The sequence below is a fragment of the Scyliorhinus torazame genome, chromosome 13 (genome assembly GCF_047496885.1).
Source record: "Scyliorhinus torazame isolate Kashiwa2021f chromosome 13, sScyTor2.1, whole genome shotgun sequence".
In the NCBI taxonomy this organism is placed as follows: Eukaryota; Metazoa; Chordata; class Chondrichthyes; order Carcharhiniformes; family Scyliorhinidae; genus Scyliorhinus; species Scyliorhinus torazame.
In genome coordinates, this window is record NC_092719.1 from 58484463 (window position 1) to 58502471 (window position 18009).

Below are 18009 nucleotides of genomic sequence, written 5' to 3' on the forward strand. Positions count from 1 at the left end.
GTCCTAGAAAGTTGCAATTGGATGATATCCTGTTTCCTTATAGTCAGACCAGCTGATGTGATGCAAGGACTGTAAACATGAACCAAGCAGATCCTATCTACATATGTAAAAGCAAAATACTATGGATGCTGGAAATCTGAAATATAAACAGTAAATGCTGGAAGACATCAGTTGTTTTGGTCGTCCATGTGACTCTTCAGAATTAAGGAGCGGGAGAAATCATAGAATCCCTACAGAAATGTGATGGATTTTATCCTGTTTAAAAGAGGGTGGCACAGGTGGAGTAAAATAGATGGTCAAGAATAGGTGGGTACAAAGATGTCATGGAACACAAGACACATAGATTATCATAGAATTTACAGTGCAGAAGGAGGCCATTCAGCCGATCGAGTCTGCACCGGTTCATGGAAAGAGCACCCTGCCCAAGGTCAACACCTCCACCCTATCTCCATAACCCAGAAACCCCACCCAACACTAAGGACAATTTTGAACACTAAGGGCAATTTATCATGGCCAATCCACCTAACCTGCACATCTTTGGACTGTGGGAGGAAACCGGAGCACCCGGAGGAAACCCACGCACACACGGGGAGGATGTGCAGACTCCGCACAGACAGTGACCCAAGCCGGAATCGAACCTGGGACCCTGGAGCTGTGAAGCAATTGTGCTATCCACAATGCTACCGTGCTGCCCGACGAGGGATGACTTTCAATAGATCGCAGCGAGATAGCTGCTCTGCTACGTACGAAACCCTGAGCCAGAATCAGGTCGTCTGCGAATATTTTAGCACCAGGTTCCCCATGAACATTGTGTGCGTTTATAGAGAGAGGCGGCGCCCATCCGGCCGCGCTCCAGGCAAGTATCGGGTGGCACTCCTCACCGACCGGAGTCGGCTATCCCAGGCCAACAAGTGATCCGCGGCGCTAGGGGTATCGTGGACAGTCAATGGTAATGTTAAAGTCCAAAGAGGGGGGTGATAGTGGCATAAAGGTAAGAATAGCACCTCGTCTTCCGATTAGGCACTTTACAGCCTTCTGGACTTTACATTGAGTTCAACAACTTCAGACCATGAACACTCGCCTTCATCTTGCCACTATTTAAAAATTGAATTTTTCTATTTTCTCACAACTATCCTAGCCCCAACCCCTACAGACCCATCTGTTACTTGTTCTTAAGATTTGCCTTCACAGATAACTGACCCTTGTTCTGTTATAAACACATTCTGCTATATTATATTTGTGTCACTATCAAGACCATCTTTAGTCTGTAACATGATCATTAACATTCACATAATCTTGTGTTCAACAATTTTCAACCATTTGCACCCAAACAGAAAATGTCAACAAGACTTAACGAATGGAATGACATTGCGAATTTGAAAAACGAGTGAAGAGGCTTGATGGAGGCTATTGAAAAAAGACACCACTCACCAGTTGAAGTAAAATTATGGACATCAATTTTCACTGTTGTCCCACTTGTTGAAGCCATCACTTCTGAACAAAAAGTAAATTACTCACAATGACTACTGACAAATTTCAAATTATGCCGTATTGATAATTTCATTAGGAGGATATTTTATTGATTCTACACCACAAAGAATGAGGAAACATTTTTGAAACAATAGCAATAGAAATATTAACAAACATGAAAGTGGCAAAACAATATTTGCATATTTGGTTGATTTAAAATAACTACCTCAATATGTTGGATGAAAGAAAAAAAAAGTAAATCATACAATTAATTCAAATGTTAGAAAAAGTGGAGTAATTCAAATGTTAGAAGAGGTGGAGTGGGTTTACCCGCACAATCTGCTGAATTGAATGGGAGGAAATTGTCGCCCCTAGAGGAGGCCAGTAACAGTGAGTTGGAGAGGAAGATCAAAATCCAGTTTAGGGAAAGATCGGTGTGTTGAGAGGTTGAGGACAAGATTGGGAAGATCAAAGCAGACGGTAAATGGAGTATGGAGCCAGCCAAACCCAAGTAAGCCGGCGTCATGAGAGGTCAGAAGTAAATCAGAGGCAGGGTCTGGGTAGATTAGAAGGGTCGTGATGGGGAAATTGGAGATGGAGATGGCATTATTGTGGAGATCAGAAGTGTTGGGTTTTCCAATCGTGGTGGGTTGGTGACACAGATGAACTGTATCCAACAGGTTAGTGAAATGCAGGTGGAATACAAGTAAATGCAACATGAATGGGAATTTGCTTTAAGTCATAAGTGAGGAGTTGAAATTTTAGCTGTTGAATTAGAAAGAGAAATGAAAGGTACATTTATCACTGGGAAAGGCCATACATTAATAAAGTAACATTGTGAACTTTAATTTGCTGGAAGTAATGGCCATGAAGACAACAAGAAAGATTTTGTATATTCTGGGGAACATACCTTTTAAAAGAAGGTTGAGAACAATGGGTTTAAAGATGCCTTGCAGTAATATTGCTGCAATTTTTGTAGATTAACAAACTAAAGGGACTGTTGCTGTAAAGCTGTGCTTATTCGTGAGTCTAGCTATGTAGAAATCTTTTTGCAAATGTTGCCAGACTAAATTTATCTCTGTAATTGTAAGTTTGCATGTTAATTTTTTATTTGTATTGTTAATTTAATATTTTAATACATCTAAAATCGCCAAAAGTGGTATTGGAATCTTTGCTTCAGACATCAGTACACATTTTTTATTTATGTTGTTAATATTGTTACATTTACTTGTATTATATTGTCTGTGTGGAGTCTGCACATCCTCCCCGTGTGTGCGTGGGTTTCCTCCGGGTGCTCCGGTTTCCTCCCACAGTCCAAAGATGTGCCGGTTAGGTGGATTGGCCATGATAAATTGCCCTTAGTGTCCAAAATTGCCCTTAGTGTTGGGTGAGGTTACTGGGTTATGGGGATAGAATGGAGGTGTTGACCTTGGGTAGGGTGCTCTTTCCAAGAGCCGGTGCAGACTCGATGGGCCGACTGGCCTCCTTCTGCACTGTAAATTCTATGAATAGTCTATGAATAAATGTTTTAATTTAATATTTTAATATATTTAAAATCTCCAAAGGTGGTATTGAAATCATAGTCATGACATCAGTACACATAACGTCTATTAATAAAATACAAACAGCAAATTGTTGTGATAACTTGACCTGGTTTACCTTTGGGATTTGGTCAGCCCAGCAATTACTACCAGCTATACCGTAACACATGCAAATGTTTGTTTTCAACCTGATCACTCTGGAAGAAATGGTCTAAATATCCAAAACCGTGAAGAAAAGAATTCCCCTGTCTGGGAACACAATGCCGATTGTCATTGTCTTGCTACTGCATATCGAAAGACGCCGTAACTCACTTGGTGTGGAGACAGTAGTGGACTGGGTTGTGGGTCGTTTCACTGTTGTAGTGACCCCTGCTGAAAAACAAGTAAAACAGTCAAAACCATTGAACTCCCAATTTCAAATCCCACTGGAATGCGAATTCCACGCGGCGTTAATATTATTAATGCTAGAATACAAAGAGCAAGAAAAATGTTTTCTTTAATTGCAGCAGTATTAATGATGTGCCAGCTTTCTTTCCATCAAATAGAACATGAGAAAAAGCAAGGCAAAAGCAATATTTGCATTGTCAGTTGCAATTAAAAATAATTTTTGCAAGCTACTGGAACTAAGAAGAAAATAAATAATATTATCAATACAACATCATGAGGATCATCCTTTGTCGAGATACGATAATAATTCTGTGGGAATTCAGAATTATGCAGACTACCACCACCTACCTAAAATTCATATATATTTCATTTAAACGTCAGGACATTTTAAGAAATGTTCAATACATTATGGGACGCCAGTAAAGTCCAAGGGGGATAGAGGTGTACAGAAACACAGACTCAATGGGCGGGCGCACCGCTGGCTGATGCCAAAATCGCGATACACGATTGGGCATAGAATAGGTTTTGATGCCAGAATTGCGGCTAGAGCTGAATTTAACACAAACACGCAACTACCCGTCACCTCGACAGCGGTGTCAATGCGGTCAGGAACACACTTATAGTAAACACCGTTTGCATGTCATCAGCGGGATCGACCCAGTATTCCCTGGGGCCTCCGCGGTGCTCCGCCTTCGATGGGCTGAGTTCCCGACGGCGCGGTTCACATGTGCTTTTAAAAATTGTTATACACGCGTCTTGGCTGCCGAGGGAGAGAGAGGGGATACAGAAAGTGTCCAACATTGCCATAGTTTGCAGACAGTTGTGCTGCTGGCTGGGGTGTTTCTGTCAGGGCCAGGAGGAGTAGTGGGGGGAGGCAAGGAGAAGAGCTGTGGCGTCAGGGATGAGGGGCGCAGAGCATCATTGCCGCAGCGCACAACGCAGTCATATAGCTGCGCATGCCGCTGACTGCACATTGTGAGGTTAGGGGCGTAGGCCATATAGGTGTGCCACCAAACCACCCTCCTCAGTGCCCTCTGGCCACAGCCAAGCCATCATCTGTATGGTCGTCTCCAGCACAACCAGTGCCACCTTTTAGGCTGTGATGGTGCGTGTGAGCAGTGAAGTGTGTATATGCGGCTGCAGCTTGTCAGCCTCCCGAGTGTCAATCGCAGACCCACAAATCCCACACCGTTTTTCATTGGAATCGGGTGTGTTCCACATAGCGCCAAACCTATCCTCTCCACAGTTACTGATTCAATCCAGGGTTGGCGCAGTTTTGCTGTTGTGAAAGTCCACGGATTCTGCATTGGCATCAACACTTAGTCTCAGAAACGGAGAATCCCGCCCAATATTTCTCATCATGCTCACACTCTGATCGAATTTCAATCAGGTAGTTAATTTTTGACCAGTTTACTCCTGAATGAATGGGTTAAATATCTGCAGGGAGTGGATTAATGTCCTTCCACTGTCTGGGAGTTGTTGAATCAAGATGGCTTTGGAAATTGGTCTTGCTACTGCATAGCAAAAGAAGCCATCACTCACCTGATGTGGAACCAGTGGTGGACCTGATTGGAGTTGGTTGCACTTTTGTAGTGACCCCTCCTGAAGAACAATAACATGAACTAGAACCTGAATACGGAACTATCCCTGTAGAGTTTCACCATAAGACCAATTCATTGGTTTTACTTCAAAGGTAACATTCACACAACTATCTGTAGGCTTGGATATCTTTATATTTTCAACCATTTCTGCTAAAGAGGAAGTGTCTACAATACTGGACTGGATTAACGTTGCCTGAAAAGTGAACATGGGGATATTGTGAACAGACTTGCTGGTAAATATTGACAGAAACTATCACTTACCTGTTGTAGTCTTTTCAGATATGACAGCTGTGGTAGTAGCTTTTGGTGTAGTTGTCACTTCTGAACAAAAAGGAAGACATTGATCGTCATTACAGTAAATTCCTAATTATGAGATAGAGGTGTACTTAAACACGGACTCTATGTGCGGGATCTAAGCTGACTGACGCCGAATTCGCAATTTGCGATTGGGCGGGGAATAGGTTCCAACGCCAAAATCCCGGAGGGTGCCGATTTCACGCAAAATCACAAACCTCCGTCACCTTGATAGCGGTGTCAATGCAGCCCGTAACGCAGGCGTAGTGAACACCGTTTGCCTGTCATTAGCGGGGCTGACCCGGTATTCTTCGGGTCCGCCCCGATGATCCGCCTCCAATGTGCCGAGTTCCTGATGGCGCGGTTCACGAGCGCTTTTAAAAATCGTGAAACCGGTGTCATTGCTGCTCAGGGAGAGAGATGGGGTACAGGAAGTGTCCATCATCGCCATAGTTGGCTGACAGTTGTGCTGCTGGCCAGGTGTGTTTTGCCAGGGCCGGGAGAGGAGCGCGTGTGGCCAAGAGATGGGCTGTGTGGTCGGGGTTGACGGGCACAGAGCACCATTGCCGCAGGGAACAAGGCAGCCATGCTGCTGTGCACAAAGCTGACTGCCCACTCTGAAATTAGGGCCACGGATCATATGGGTCCCCCCCCAGACCACTCCCCTCGGTGTCCTCTGGCCGCTGCCAACCCATCAGTTGTATGGGCACGCTCCGGCACAACCAGCGAACATGAGGAAAGTGTGAACAGACATGCTGGTGAATATTGAAAGAAAATATCACTTACCTGTCGTAGTCGTTTCAGATGTGGCAGTAGTTTTTGGTGTAGTTATCACTTCTGAATAAAAAGTAATACATTGATCATCATTACAGAAAACTCCAAATTATGCAGAATTAAGAGAGCTTGCCCAGCAGCTAACAACATTACTCTTAAATAACAATGAAAAAGGAAAATTATTTTTTAATGACGATAATAACGAGTTTCATTTTCTTCACAATTGCCACGTAAAATGTACCAACAGGACCACGCGATCAATCTTAAGCATTTTCCTTTGATAAGAAAGGACTGATTATCTGTAAGAGGTGAGGGAATGGACTTATTAATGGGAGGGATCTTTTGTCCCTGTCTGCACGAGAGATAGCCATTTAACCAGTTCGAGAGACTCGCTGCTGTCGAGCTTTGCACTTTTGGGTCGGTACAGTGGCACAGTGGTTAGCACTGGTGCCCCACAGCTCCAGGGGCCTGGGTTCAATTCTGGCCTCGGGTGACTGTGTGGAGTTTCTCCCCATGTCTGTGTGGGTTTCCTGCCACAGTCCAGAGATGTGCAGGTTAGGTGGATTGGCCATGCAAAATTGCCATGTCGTGTCGCAAAGGTTAGGTGGGGTTAGTGTGTTTCTGGAATACGGTGGATGCATGGGTTTAGTAGGGTGCACTTTCCAAGGGCCGTTCAGACCAGTGGGCTGACTGGCTTCCTTCTGCTCTGTAATTCCCAGGATTCTATGATACCTCTCACCAGGCACTGGCAGCAAATAGCACTCAATGAGCCTCAAAAATTAGGAAGGCAGGGAGATTGGGAGGGTTAGGTTGTGTGGAAAAGGATGGAGGGGAGATCACAGCAGGATGAAGATCAAAGTCCGGAGCCAGAGAAATTGGAGGAGGACAGTAAGAGTGAGATGGAGAGGAAAGTCAGAGTCTAGCATAGGGGAAGATTTGTGTGTTGAGGAGAGGGAGAGGATAAGATTGTTCTGGAGGCAAGAATGATTAGGGTGATCAAACAGAAGGTAACTGGAGTTTGGAGCCAACCGACGTCGAGTAAGCCAGGGTCATGGGACGTCAGAAGTAAATCAAAGGCAGGATCTGAAGAGATTAGAGGAGTCATGATGGGGGGATTGGAGATGGCATTATTGAGGAGATCAGAAGTGTCGGGTTTTCAAATCGTGGGGGGTTGGTGAAACAGTTAAAATGTATCCAACAGGTTAGTGAAAATCTAGGTGGAATACAAGTAAATGTAAAATGTGTCGGAATTTGCATTAAGTGATAAGTGAGGAGTTGAATATTTAGCTGTTCAATTTCAAAGAGAAATGAAAGGAAGATTTGAAACTGGTAAAGTTCATAAATTTATAAAGTAACGTATGAACTTTACTTTGCTGAAAGTAATGGCCACCAAGACAACAATAAAGAACTTGTATATTCTGGGGAACATACCTTTTAAAGAAGGTTGAGAACAATTGGTTTAAAGATACCTTGTGGTACTTTTACCGCAATTTTTGAAGATTAAGAATCTATCGGGACTGTAGCCTGGAAAAGGGTGTTTAGTTTTTAGTTTAGCTATGTAGAAATTGTTCTGCAACTGTTCTCAGACTCAGTTTATCTCCGTAACTGTAATTTTTGCATGTTTATTTTTTATTTATTTTGTTAACAAATGTTTTAATTTAATATTTTAATATATTCAAAATCTCCAAAAGTGGTATTGGAATCTTTACTTCTGACATTTGTACACATATTTTATATCAATAAAATACAAACAGCAAATTGTTGTGATAACTTGACCAGTTTTCCCTTTGGGATTTGGTCAGCCCAGTAATTACTACCAGCCATACCGTAACACAGGCAAATGTTTGTTCTCAACCTGATCACTCTGGATGAAATGGTTGCAATTTCTAAAACTATGAAGGAATGGATTCCCTTGTCTGGGAGCACAATGCCGTTTGTCATTGGTCTTGCTACTGCCCATCGAAAGACATCATCACTAACCTGGTGTGGAGCCAGTCGTGGACTGGGTTGCAGTTGGTTTCACTGTTGTAGTGACCCCCGCTGAAAAACAAGAAAAACATTCGAAACCATTGAACTCCAATCTCAAATTCCACTGAATTGAGAATTCCACAGGGCAGTTATTTTATTATTGCGTGAGTACAAAGAATGAGAAAAAAGGTTTCCTTAATTGCAGCAGTATTAATTATGTGCCAGCTTTCTTTCCATCAAACAGAACATGGGAAAAAGCAAGGCAAAAGCAATATTTGCATTGTCGGTTGCAATTAAAAATAACTATTGCAAGCTACTGCAACTTAAAGAAAGGAAATAATATTATCAATACAATGTCGTGAGGATCATCCTTTGTCAAGACACGATAATAATTCTTTGTGAATTTAAAACTATGCAGAGTATGACCACCTACCTAAAATTCATATTTTATATTTCATTTAAACGTCAGGCATTTTCAAAAATGTTCAGTACATTTTGCAACACAAGCAAAGTTTAAGAGGGATAGAAGTGGACAGAAACACGGACTCAATGTGTGGGATCTCCATGGCTGACGGCAAAACTGCGAAACGTGATTGGGCAGAGAATAGGTTCCGTGCCAAAATTGCAGCTGGAGCCGATATCACGCCAAATCGCAATTCTCCGTCACCTCGGCAGTGGTGTCAATGCGGTCTGGAGGACACGTATAATAAAGAGCATTTGCATGTCATCAGCGGGGTCCACCCATTAGTCGCCGGCGCCTCCGCGGTGCTCCACCTTCGATGAGCAGAGTTCCCAACGCGCTGTTCACATGCGCTTTTTAAAATTGTTATACCGGCGTCATGGCTGCTGAGGGAGAGAGAGGGGATACAGCAAGTGTCTAACATCGCCATAGTTTGCTGACAGTTGTGCCGCTGGATGTGGGGGGTTCAGCCAGGGCCAGGGTGTGTTTTGGGGGGTGGCAAGGAGCAGGGCTGTGGCATCAGGGTTGAGGGGTACAGAGCACCATTGCTGCAGCGCACAATGGAGCCATGCAGCTGCGCATGCCGCTGACTCCCCACTGTGAGGTTAAGGGCGCAGGCCATATTAGTGTCCCGCCTGATCAAACCCCTCAGTGCACTCTGGCCACAGCCAACACATCAGCTATATGGGCGCGCCCCAGCTCAACCAGTGCCATCTTGTAGGCTGGGATGGTGTGAGTGAGCAGTGAAGTGTGCATATGCGGCTGTAGCTTGTCAGCCCCCTGAGATTCAATCACAGAACAGGCAAATCCCACACCGTTTTTCATTGGAATTGGCTGTGTTCCACATAGCGCAGTCCTGGCCCCTCCACAGTTGCTGATTCAGGGTCGGCGCCAGTTTTGCTGTTGTGAACGTGCACGGATTCTGCACCGGCATCAACACTTGGTCTCAGAAACGGAGAATCCCGTCCAATATTTCTCATCATGCTCACATTCTGATCTAATTTCAATCAGGTAGTTAATTTTTGACCAGTTTACTCTTGAATGAAAGGGTTAAATATCTACAGGGAGTGGAATAATGTCCTTCCACTGTCTGGGAGTTCTTGAATCAAGTTGGCTTTGGACATTGGTCTTGCTACTGCATAGCAAAAGAAGCCATCACTCTCCTGATGAGGAACCAGTGGTGGACCTGATTGGAGTTGGTTTCACTTTAGTAGTGACCCCTCCTGAAGGACAATAACATGAACTAGAATCTGAATAGGCAACTATTCCAGTAGAGTTTCACCATAAGACCACTTCATTGGTTTTATTTCAAAGGTAACATTCACAAAACTGTCGGTTTGGATATCTTTATATTTTCAACTATTTCTGCTTAAGAGGAAGTCTCTACAATACTGGACTGGATTAACATTGCCTGAAAAGTGAACATGTGGATATTGTGAACAGACTTGCTGGTAAACATTGACAGAAACTATCACTTACCTGTTGTAGTCTTTTCAGATATGACAGCTGTGGTAGTAGCTTTTGGTGTAGTTATCACTTCTGAACAAAAAGGAAGACATTGATCATCATCATAGAAAACTTCTAATTATGAGATGGGGGTGTACACAAACACGGACTCAATGGGTGGGATCTAAGCTGGCTGTCGCCGAAATGGCGATTTGTGATTGCGGAGAATGGGTTCCAACGCCAAAATCCCGGCGGGAGCCGATTTCACGCAAAATCACAAACCTCCGTCACCTTGATAGCGGTGTCAATGCAGCCCGTAACGCAGGTGTAGTGAACACCGTTTGCCTGTCATTAGCGGGGCTGACCCGGTATTCTCTAGCGCCGCCCCGATGCTCCGTGTCCTTAGTGCTGAGATCGCGATGGCACGGTTCATTTGTGCTTCTAAAAATCGTGAAACCAATGTAATGGCTGCTGAGGGAGAGAGATGGGGAACAGAAAGTTTCCATCATCGCCATAGTTTGCTGTCAGTTGTGCTGCTGGATGTGGGGGTTTCTGCCAGGGTCCAGGAGTGGAGCGGAGGTGGCCAGGAGATGGGCTGTGGGGTCGGGGTTGGTTGGCACAGAGCACCATTGCCACAGCAAACAAGGCAGCCATGCTGATGCGCACAACACTGACTGCCCACTCTGAAGTTAGGGGCACTGGTCATATGGGTCCCCCCCCCCAGACCACTCCCCTCGGTGACCACTGGCCGCTGCCAACCCATCAGTTGTATGGGCACGCTCCGGCACAACCAGCGAACATGAGGAAAGTGTGAACAGACTTGCTGGTGAATATTGAAAGAAAATATCACTTACCTGTCGTAGTCGTTTCAGATGTGGCAGTAGTTTTTGGTGTAGTTATCACTTCTGAATAAAAAGTAATACATTGATCATCATTACAGAAAACTCCAAATTATGCAGAATTAAGAGAGCTTGCCCAGCAGCTAACAACATTACTCTTAAATAACAATGAAAAAGGAAAATTATTTTTTAATGACGATAATAACGAGTTTCATTTTCTTCACAATTGCCACGTAAAATGTACCAACAGGACCACGCGATCAATCTTAAGCATTTTCCTTTGATAAGAAAGGACTGATTATCTGTAAGAGGTGAGGGAATGGACTTATTAATGGGAGGGATCTTTTGTCCCTGTCTGCACGAGAGATAGCCATTTAACCAGTTCGAGAGACTCGCTGCTGTCGAGCTTTGCACCTTTGGGTCGGTACAGTGGCACAGTGGTTAGCACTGGTGCCCCACAGCTCCAGGGGCCTGGGTTCAATTCTGGCCTCGGGTGACTGTGTGGAGTTTCTCCCCATGTCTGTGTGGGTTTCCTGCCACAGTCCAGAGATGTGCAGGTTAGGTGGATTGGCCATGCAAAATTGCCATGTCGTGTCGCAAAGGTTAGGTGGGGTTAGTGTGTTTCTGGAATACGGTGGATGCATGGGTTTAGTAGGGTGCACTTTCCAAGGGCCGTTCAGACCAGTGGGCTGACTGGCTTCCTTCTGCTCTGTAATTCCTAAGATTCTATGATACCTCTCACCAGGCACTGGCAGCAAATAGCACTCAATGAGCCTCAAAAATTAGGAAGGCAGGGAGATTGGGAGGGTTAGGTTGTGTGGAAAAGGATGGAGGGGAGATCACATCAGGATGAAGATCAAAGTCCGGAGCCAGAGAAATTGGAGGAGGACAGTAAGAGTGAGATGGAGAGGAAAGTCAGAGTCTAGCATAGGGGAAGATTTGTGTGTTGAGGAGAGGGAGAGGATAAGGTTGTTCTGGAGGCAAGAATGATTAGGGTGATCAAACAGAAGGTAACTGGAGTTTGGAGCCAACCGACGTCGAGTAAGCCGGGGTCATGGGACGTCAGAAGTAAATCAAAGGCAGGATCTGAAGAGATTAGAGGAGTCATGATGGGGGGATTGGAGATGGCATTATTGAGGAGATCAGAAGTGTCGGGTTTTCAAATCGTGGGGGGTTGGTGAAACAGTTAAAATGTATCCAACAGGTTAGTGAAAATCTAGGTGGAATACAAGTAAATGTAAAATGTGTCGGAATTTGCATTAAGTGATAAGTGAGGAGTTGAATATTTAGCTGTTCAATTTCAAAGAGAAATGAAAGGAAGATTTGAAACTGGTAAAGTTCATAAATTTATAAAGTAACGTATGAACTTTACTTTGCTGAAAGTAATGGCCACCAAGACAACAATAAAGAACTTGTATATTCTGGGGAACATACCTTTTAAAGAAGGTTGAGAACAATTGGTTTAAAGATACCTTGTGGTACTTTTACCGCAATTTCTGAAGATTAAGAATCTATCGGGACTGTAGCCTGGAAAAGGGTGTTTATTTTTTAGTTTAGCTATGTAGAAATTGTTCTGCAACTGTTCTCAGACTCAGTTTATCTCCGTAACTGTAATTTTTGCATGTTTATTTTTTATTTATTTTGTTAACAAATGTTTTAATTTAATATTTTAATATATTCAAAATCTCCAAAAGTGGTATTGGAATCTTTACTTCTGACATTTGTACACATATTTTATATCAATAAAATACAAACAGCAAATTGTTGTGATAACTTGACCAGTTTTCCCTTTGGGATTTGGTCAGCCCAGTAATTACTACCAGCCATACCGTAACACAGGCAAATGTTTGTTCTCAACCTGATCACTCTGGATGAAATGGTTGCAATTTCTAAAACTATGAAGGAATGGATTCCCTTGTCTGGGAGCACAATGCCGTTTGTCAATGGTCTTGCTACTGCCCATCGAAAGACACCATCACTAACCTGGTGTGGAGCCAGTCGTGGACTGGGTTGCAGTTGGTTTCACTGTTGTAGTGACCCCCGCTGAAAAACAAGAAAAACATTCGAAACCATTGAACTCCAATCTCAAATTCCACTGAATTGAGAATTCCACAGGGCAGTTATTTTATTATTGCGTGAGTACAAAGAATGAGAAAAAAGGTTTCCTTAATTGCAGCAGTATTAATTATGTGCCAGCTTTCTTTCCATCAAACAGAACATGGGAAAAAGCAAGGCAAAAGCAATATTTGCATTGTCGGTTGCAATTAAAAATAACTATTGCAAGCTACTGCAACTTAAAGAAAGGAAATAATATTATCAATACAATGTCGTGAGGATCATCCTTTGTCAAGACACGATAATAATTCTTTGTGAATTTAAAACTATGCAGAGTATCACCACCTACCTAAAATTCATATTTTATATTTCATTTAAACGTCAGGCATTTTCAAAAATGTTCAGTACATTTTGCAACACAAGCAAAGTTTAAGAGGGATAGAAGTGGACAGAAACACGGACTCAATGTGTGGGATCTCCATGGCTGACGGCAAAACTGCGAAATGTGATTGGGCAGAGAATAGGTTCCGTGCCAAAATTGCAGCTGGAGCCGATATCACGCCAAATCGCAATTCTCCGTCACCTCGGCAGTGGTGTCAATGCGGTCTGGAGGACACGTATAATAAAGAGCATTTGCATGTCATCAGCGGGGTCCACCCATTAGTCTCCGGCGCCTCCGCGGTGCTCCACTTTCGATGAGCAAAGTTCCCAACGCGCTGTTCACATGCGCTTTTTAAAATTGTTATACCGGCGTCATGGCTGCTGAGGGAGAGAGAGGGGATACAGCAAGTGTCTAACATCGCCGTAGTTTGCTGACAGTTGTGCCGCTGGATGTGGGGGGTTCAGCCAGTGCCAGGGTGTGTTTTGGGGGGTGGCAAGGAGCAGGGCTGTGGCGTCAGGGTTGAGGGGTACAGAGCACCATTGCTGCAGCGCACAATGGAGCCATGCAGCTGCGCATGCCGCTGACTCCCCACTGTGAGGTTAAGGGCGCAGGCCATATTAGTGTCCCGCCTGATCAAACCCCTCAGTGCACTCTGGCCACAGCCAACACATCAGCTACATGGGCGCGCCCCAGCACAACCAGTGCCATCTTGTAGGCTGGGATGGTGTGAGTGAGCAGTGAAGTGTGCATATGCGGCTGTAGCTTGTCAGCCCCCTGAGATTCAATCACAGAACAGGCAAATCCCACACCGTTTTTCATTGGAATTGGCTGTGTTCCACATAGCGCAGTCCTGGCCCCTCCACAGTTGCTGATTCAGGGTCGGCGCCAGTTTTGCTGTTGTGAACGTGCACGGATTCTGCACCGGCATCAACACTTGGTCTCAGAAACGGAGAATCCCGTCCAATATTTCTCATCATGCTCACATTCTGATCTAATTTCAATCAGGTAGTTAATTTTTGACCAGTTTACTCTTGAATGAAAGGGTTAAATATCTACAGGGAGTGGAATAATGTCCTTCCATTGTCTGGGAGTTCTTGAATCAAGTTGGCTTTGGACATTGGTCTTGCTACTGCATAGCAAAAGAAGCCATCACTCTCCTGATGAGGAACCAGTGGTGGACCTGATTGGAGTTGGTTTCACTTTAGTAGTGACCCCTCCTGAAGGACAATAACATGAACTAGAATCTGAATAGGCAACTATTCCAGTAGAGTTTCACCATAAGACCACTTCATTGGTTTTATTTCAAAGGTAACATTCACAAAACTGTCGGTTTGGATATCTTTATATTTTCAACTATTTCTGCTTAAGAGGAAGTGTCTACAATACTGGACTGGATTAACATTGCCTGAAAAGTGAACATGTGGATATTGTGAACAGACTTGCTGGTAAACATTGACAGAAACTATCACTTACCTGTTGTAGTCTTTTCAGATATGACAGCTGTGGTAGTAGCTTTTGGTGTAGTTATCACTTCTGAACAAAAAGGAAGACATTGATCATCATCATAGAAAACTTCTAATTATGAGATGGGGGTGTACACAAACACGGACTCAATGGGTGGGATCTAAGCTGGCTGTCGCCGAAATGGCGATTTGTGATTGCGGAGAATGGGTTCCAACGCCAAAATCCCGGCGGGAGCCGATTTCACGCAAAATCACAAACCTCCGTCACCTTGATAGCGGTGTCAATGCAGCCCGTAACGCAGGCGTAGTGAACACCGTTTGCCTGTCATTAGCGGGGCTGACCCGGTATTCTCTAGCGCCGCCCCGATGCTCCGTGTCCTTAGTGCTGAGATCGCGATGGCACGGTTCATTTGTGCTTCTAAAAATCGTGAAACCAATGTAATGGCTGCTGAGGGAGAGAGATGGGGAACAGAAAGTTTCCATCATCGCCATAGTTTGCTGTCAGTTGTGCTGCTGGATGTGGGGGTTTCTGCCAGGGTCCAGGAGTGGAGCGGAGGTGGCCAGGAGATGGGCTGTGGGGTCGGGGTTGGCGGGCACAGAGCACCATTGCCACAGCAAACAAGGCAGCCATGCTGATGCGCACAACGCTGACTGCCCACTCTGAAGTTAGGGGCACTGGTCATATGGGTCCCCCCCCAGACCACTCCCCTCGGTGACCACTGGCCGCTGCCAACCCATCAGTTGTATGGGCACGCTCCGGCACAACCAGCGAACACGAGGAAAGTGTGAACAGACTTGCTGGTGAATATTGAAAGAAAATATCACTTACCTGTCGTAGTCGTTTCAGATGTGGCAGTAGTTTTTGGTGTAGTTATCACTTCTGAATAAAAAGTAATACATTGATCATCATTACAGAAAACTCCAAATTATGCAGAATTAAGAGAGCTTGCCCAGCAGCTAACAACATTACTCTTAAATAACAATGAAAAAGGAAAATTATTTTTTAATGACGATAATAACGAGTTTCATTTTCTTCACAATTGCCACGTAAAATGTACCAACAGGACCACGCGATCAATCTTAAGCATTTTCCTTTGATAAGAAAGGACTGATTATCTGTAAGAGGTGAGGGAATGGACTTATTAATGGGAGGGATCTTTTGTCCCTGTCTGCACGAGAGATAGCCATTTAACCAGTTCGAGAGACTCGCTGCTGTCGAGCTTTGCACCTTTGGGTCGGTACAGTGGCACAGTGGTTAGCACTGGTGCCCCACAGCTCCAGGGGCCTGGGTTCAATTCTGGCCTCGGGTGACTGTGTGGAGTTTCTCCCCATGTCTGTGTGGGTTTCCTGCCACAGTCCAGAGATGTGCAGGTTAGGTGGATTGGCCATGCAAAATTGCCATGTCGTGTCGCAAAGGTTAGGTGGGGTTAGTGTGTTTCTGGAATACGGTGGATGCATGGGTTTAGTAGGGTGCACTTTCCAAGGGCCGTTCAGACCAGTGGGCTGACTGGCTTCCTTCTGCTCTGTAATTCCTAAGATTCTATGATACCTCTCACCAGGCACTGGCAGCAAATAGCACTCAATGAGCCTCAAAAATTAGGAAGGCAGGGAGATTGGGAGGGTTAGGTTGTGTGGAAAAGGATGGAGGGGAGATCACATCAGGATGAAGATCAAAGTCCGGAGCCAGAGAAATTGGAGGAGGACAGTAAGAGTGAGATGGAGAGGAAAGTCAGAGTCTAGCATAGGGGAAGATTTGTGTGTTGAGGAGAGGGAGAGGATAAGGTTGTTCTGGAGGCAAGAATGATTAGGGTGATCAAACAGAAGGTAACTGGAGTTTGGAGCCAACCGACGTCGAGTAAGCCGGGGTCATGGGACGTCAGAAGTAAATCAAAGGCAGGATCTGAAGAGATTAGAGGAGTCATGATGGGGGGATTGGAGATGGCATTATTGAGGAGATCAGAAGTGTCGGGTTTTCAAATCGTGGGGGGTTGGTGAAACAGTTAAAATGTATCCAACAGGTTAGTGAAAATCTAGGTGGAATACAAGTAAATGTAAAATGTGTCGGAATTTGCATTAAGTGATAAGTGAGGAGTTGAATATTTAGCTGTTCAATTTCAAAGAGAAATGAAAGGAAGATTTGAAACTGGTAAAGTTCATAAATTTATAAAGTAACGTATGAACTTTACTTTGCTGAAAGTAATGGCCACCAAGACAACAATAAAGAACTTGTATATTCTGGGGAACATACCTTTTAAAGAAGGTTGAGAACAATTGGTTTAAAGATACCTTGTGGTACTTTTACCGCAATTTCTGAAGATTAAGAATCTATCGGGACTGTAGCCTGGAAAAGGGTGTTTATTTTTTAGTTTAGCTATGTAGAAATTGTTCTGCAACTGTTCTCAGACTCAGTTTATCTCCGTAACTGTAATTTTTGCATGTTTATTTTTTATTTATTTTGTTAACAAATGTTTTAATTTAATATTTTAATATATTCAAAATCTCCAAAAGTGGTATTGGAATCTTTACTTCTGACATTTGTACACATATTTTATATCAATAAAATACAAACAGCAAATTGTTGTGATAACTTGACCAGTTTTCCCTTTGGGATTTGGTCAGCCCAGTAATTACTACCAGCCATACCGTAACACAGGCAAATGTTTGTTCTCAACCTGATCACTCTGGATGAAATGGTTGCAATTTCTAAAACTATGAAGGAATGGATTCCCTTGTCTGGGAGCACAATGCCGTTTGTCAATGGTCTTGCTACTGCCCATCGAAAGACACCATCACTAACCTGGTGTGGAGCCAGTCGTGGACTGGGTTGCAGTTGGTTTCACTGTTGTAGTGACCCCCGCTGAAAAACAAGAAAAACATTCGAAACCATTGAACTCCAATCTCAAATTCCACTGAATTGAGAATTCCACAGGGCAGTTATTTTATTATTGCGTGAGTACAAAGAATGAGAAAAAAGGTTTCCTTAATTGCAGCAGTATTAATTATGTGCCAGCTTTCTTTCCATCAAACAGAACATGGGAAAAAGCAAGGCAAAAGCAATATTTGCATTGTCGGTTGCAATTAAAAATAACTATTGCAAGCTACTGCAACTTAAAGAAAGGAAATAATATTATCAATACAATGTCGTGAGGATCATCCTTTGTCAAGACACGATAATAATTCTTTGTGAATTTAAAACTATGCAGAGTATCACCACCTACCTAAAATTCATATTTTATATTTCATTTAAACGTCAGGCATTTTCAAAAATGTTCAGTACATTTTGCAACACAAGCAAAGTTTAAGAGGGATAGAAGTGGACAGAAACACGG

At 43.8% G+C, this 18009-nt stretch overlaps 1 protein-coding gene across 1 annotated transcript in view; it reads right to left on the reverse strand.

Moving 5' to 3' along the window:
- LOC140387619 (uncharacterized) overlaps window positions 1-18009 on the reverse strand; it is a 130527-nt gene that overhangs the window by 47598 nt on the left and 64920 nt on the right. Inside the window, exons 39-49 of the mRNA XM_072470812.1 lie at window positions 17478-17537; window positions 15510-15560; window positions 14691-14750; window positions 12764-12823; window positions 10796-10846; window positions 9975-10034; window positions 8048-8107; window positions 6080-6130; window positions 5261-5320; window positions 3324-3383; window positions 1432-1494 (exon numbers count right to left, since the gene is read on the reverse strand). Coding sequence (XP_072326913.1) covers window positions 1432-1494; window positions 3324-3383; window positions 5261-5320; window positions 6080-6130; window positions 8048-8107; window positions 9975-10034; window positions 10796-10846; window positions 12764-12823; window positions 14691-14750; window positions 15510-15560; window positions 17478-17537 — 636 coding nt within the window. The remainder of the gene's footprint in view (window positions 1-1431; window positions 1495-3323; window positions 3384-5260; window positions 5321-6079; window positions 6131-8047; window positions 8108-9974; window positions 10035-10795; window positions 10847-12763; window positions 12824-14690; window positions 14751-15509; window positions 15561-17477; window positions 17538-18009) is intronic.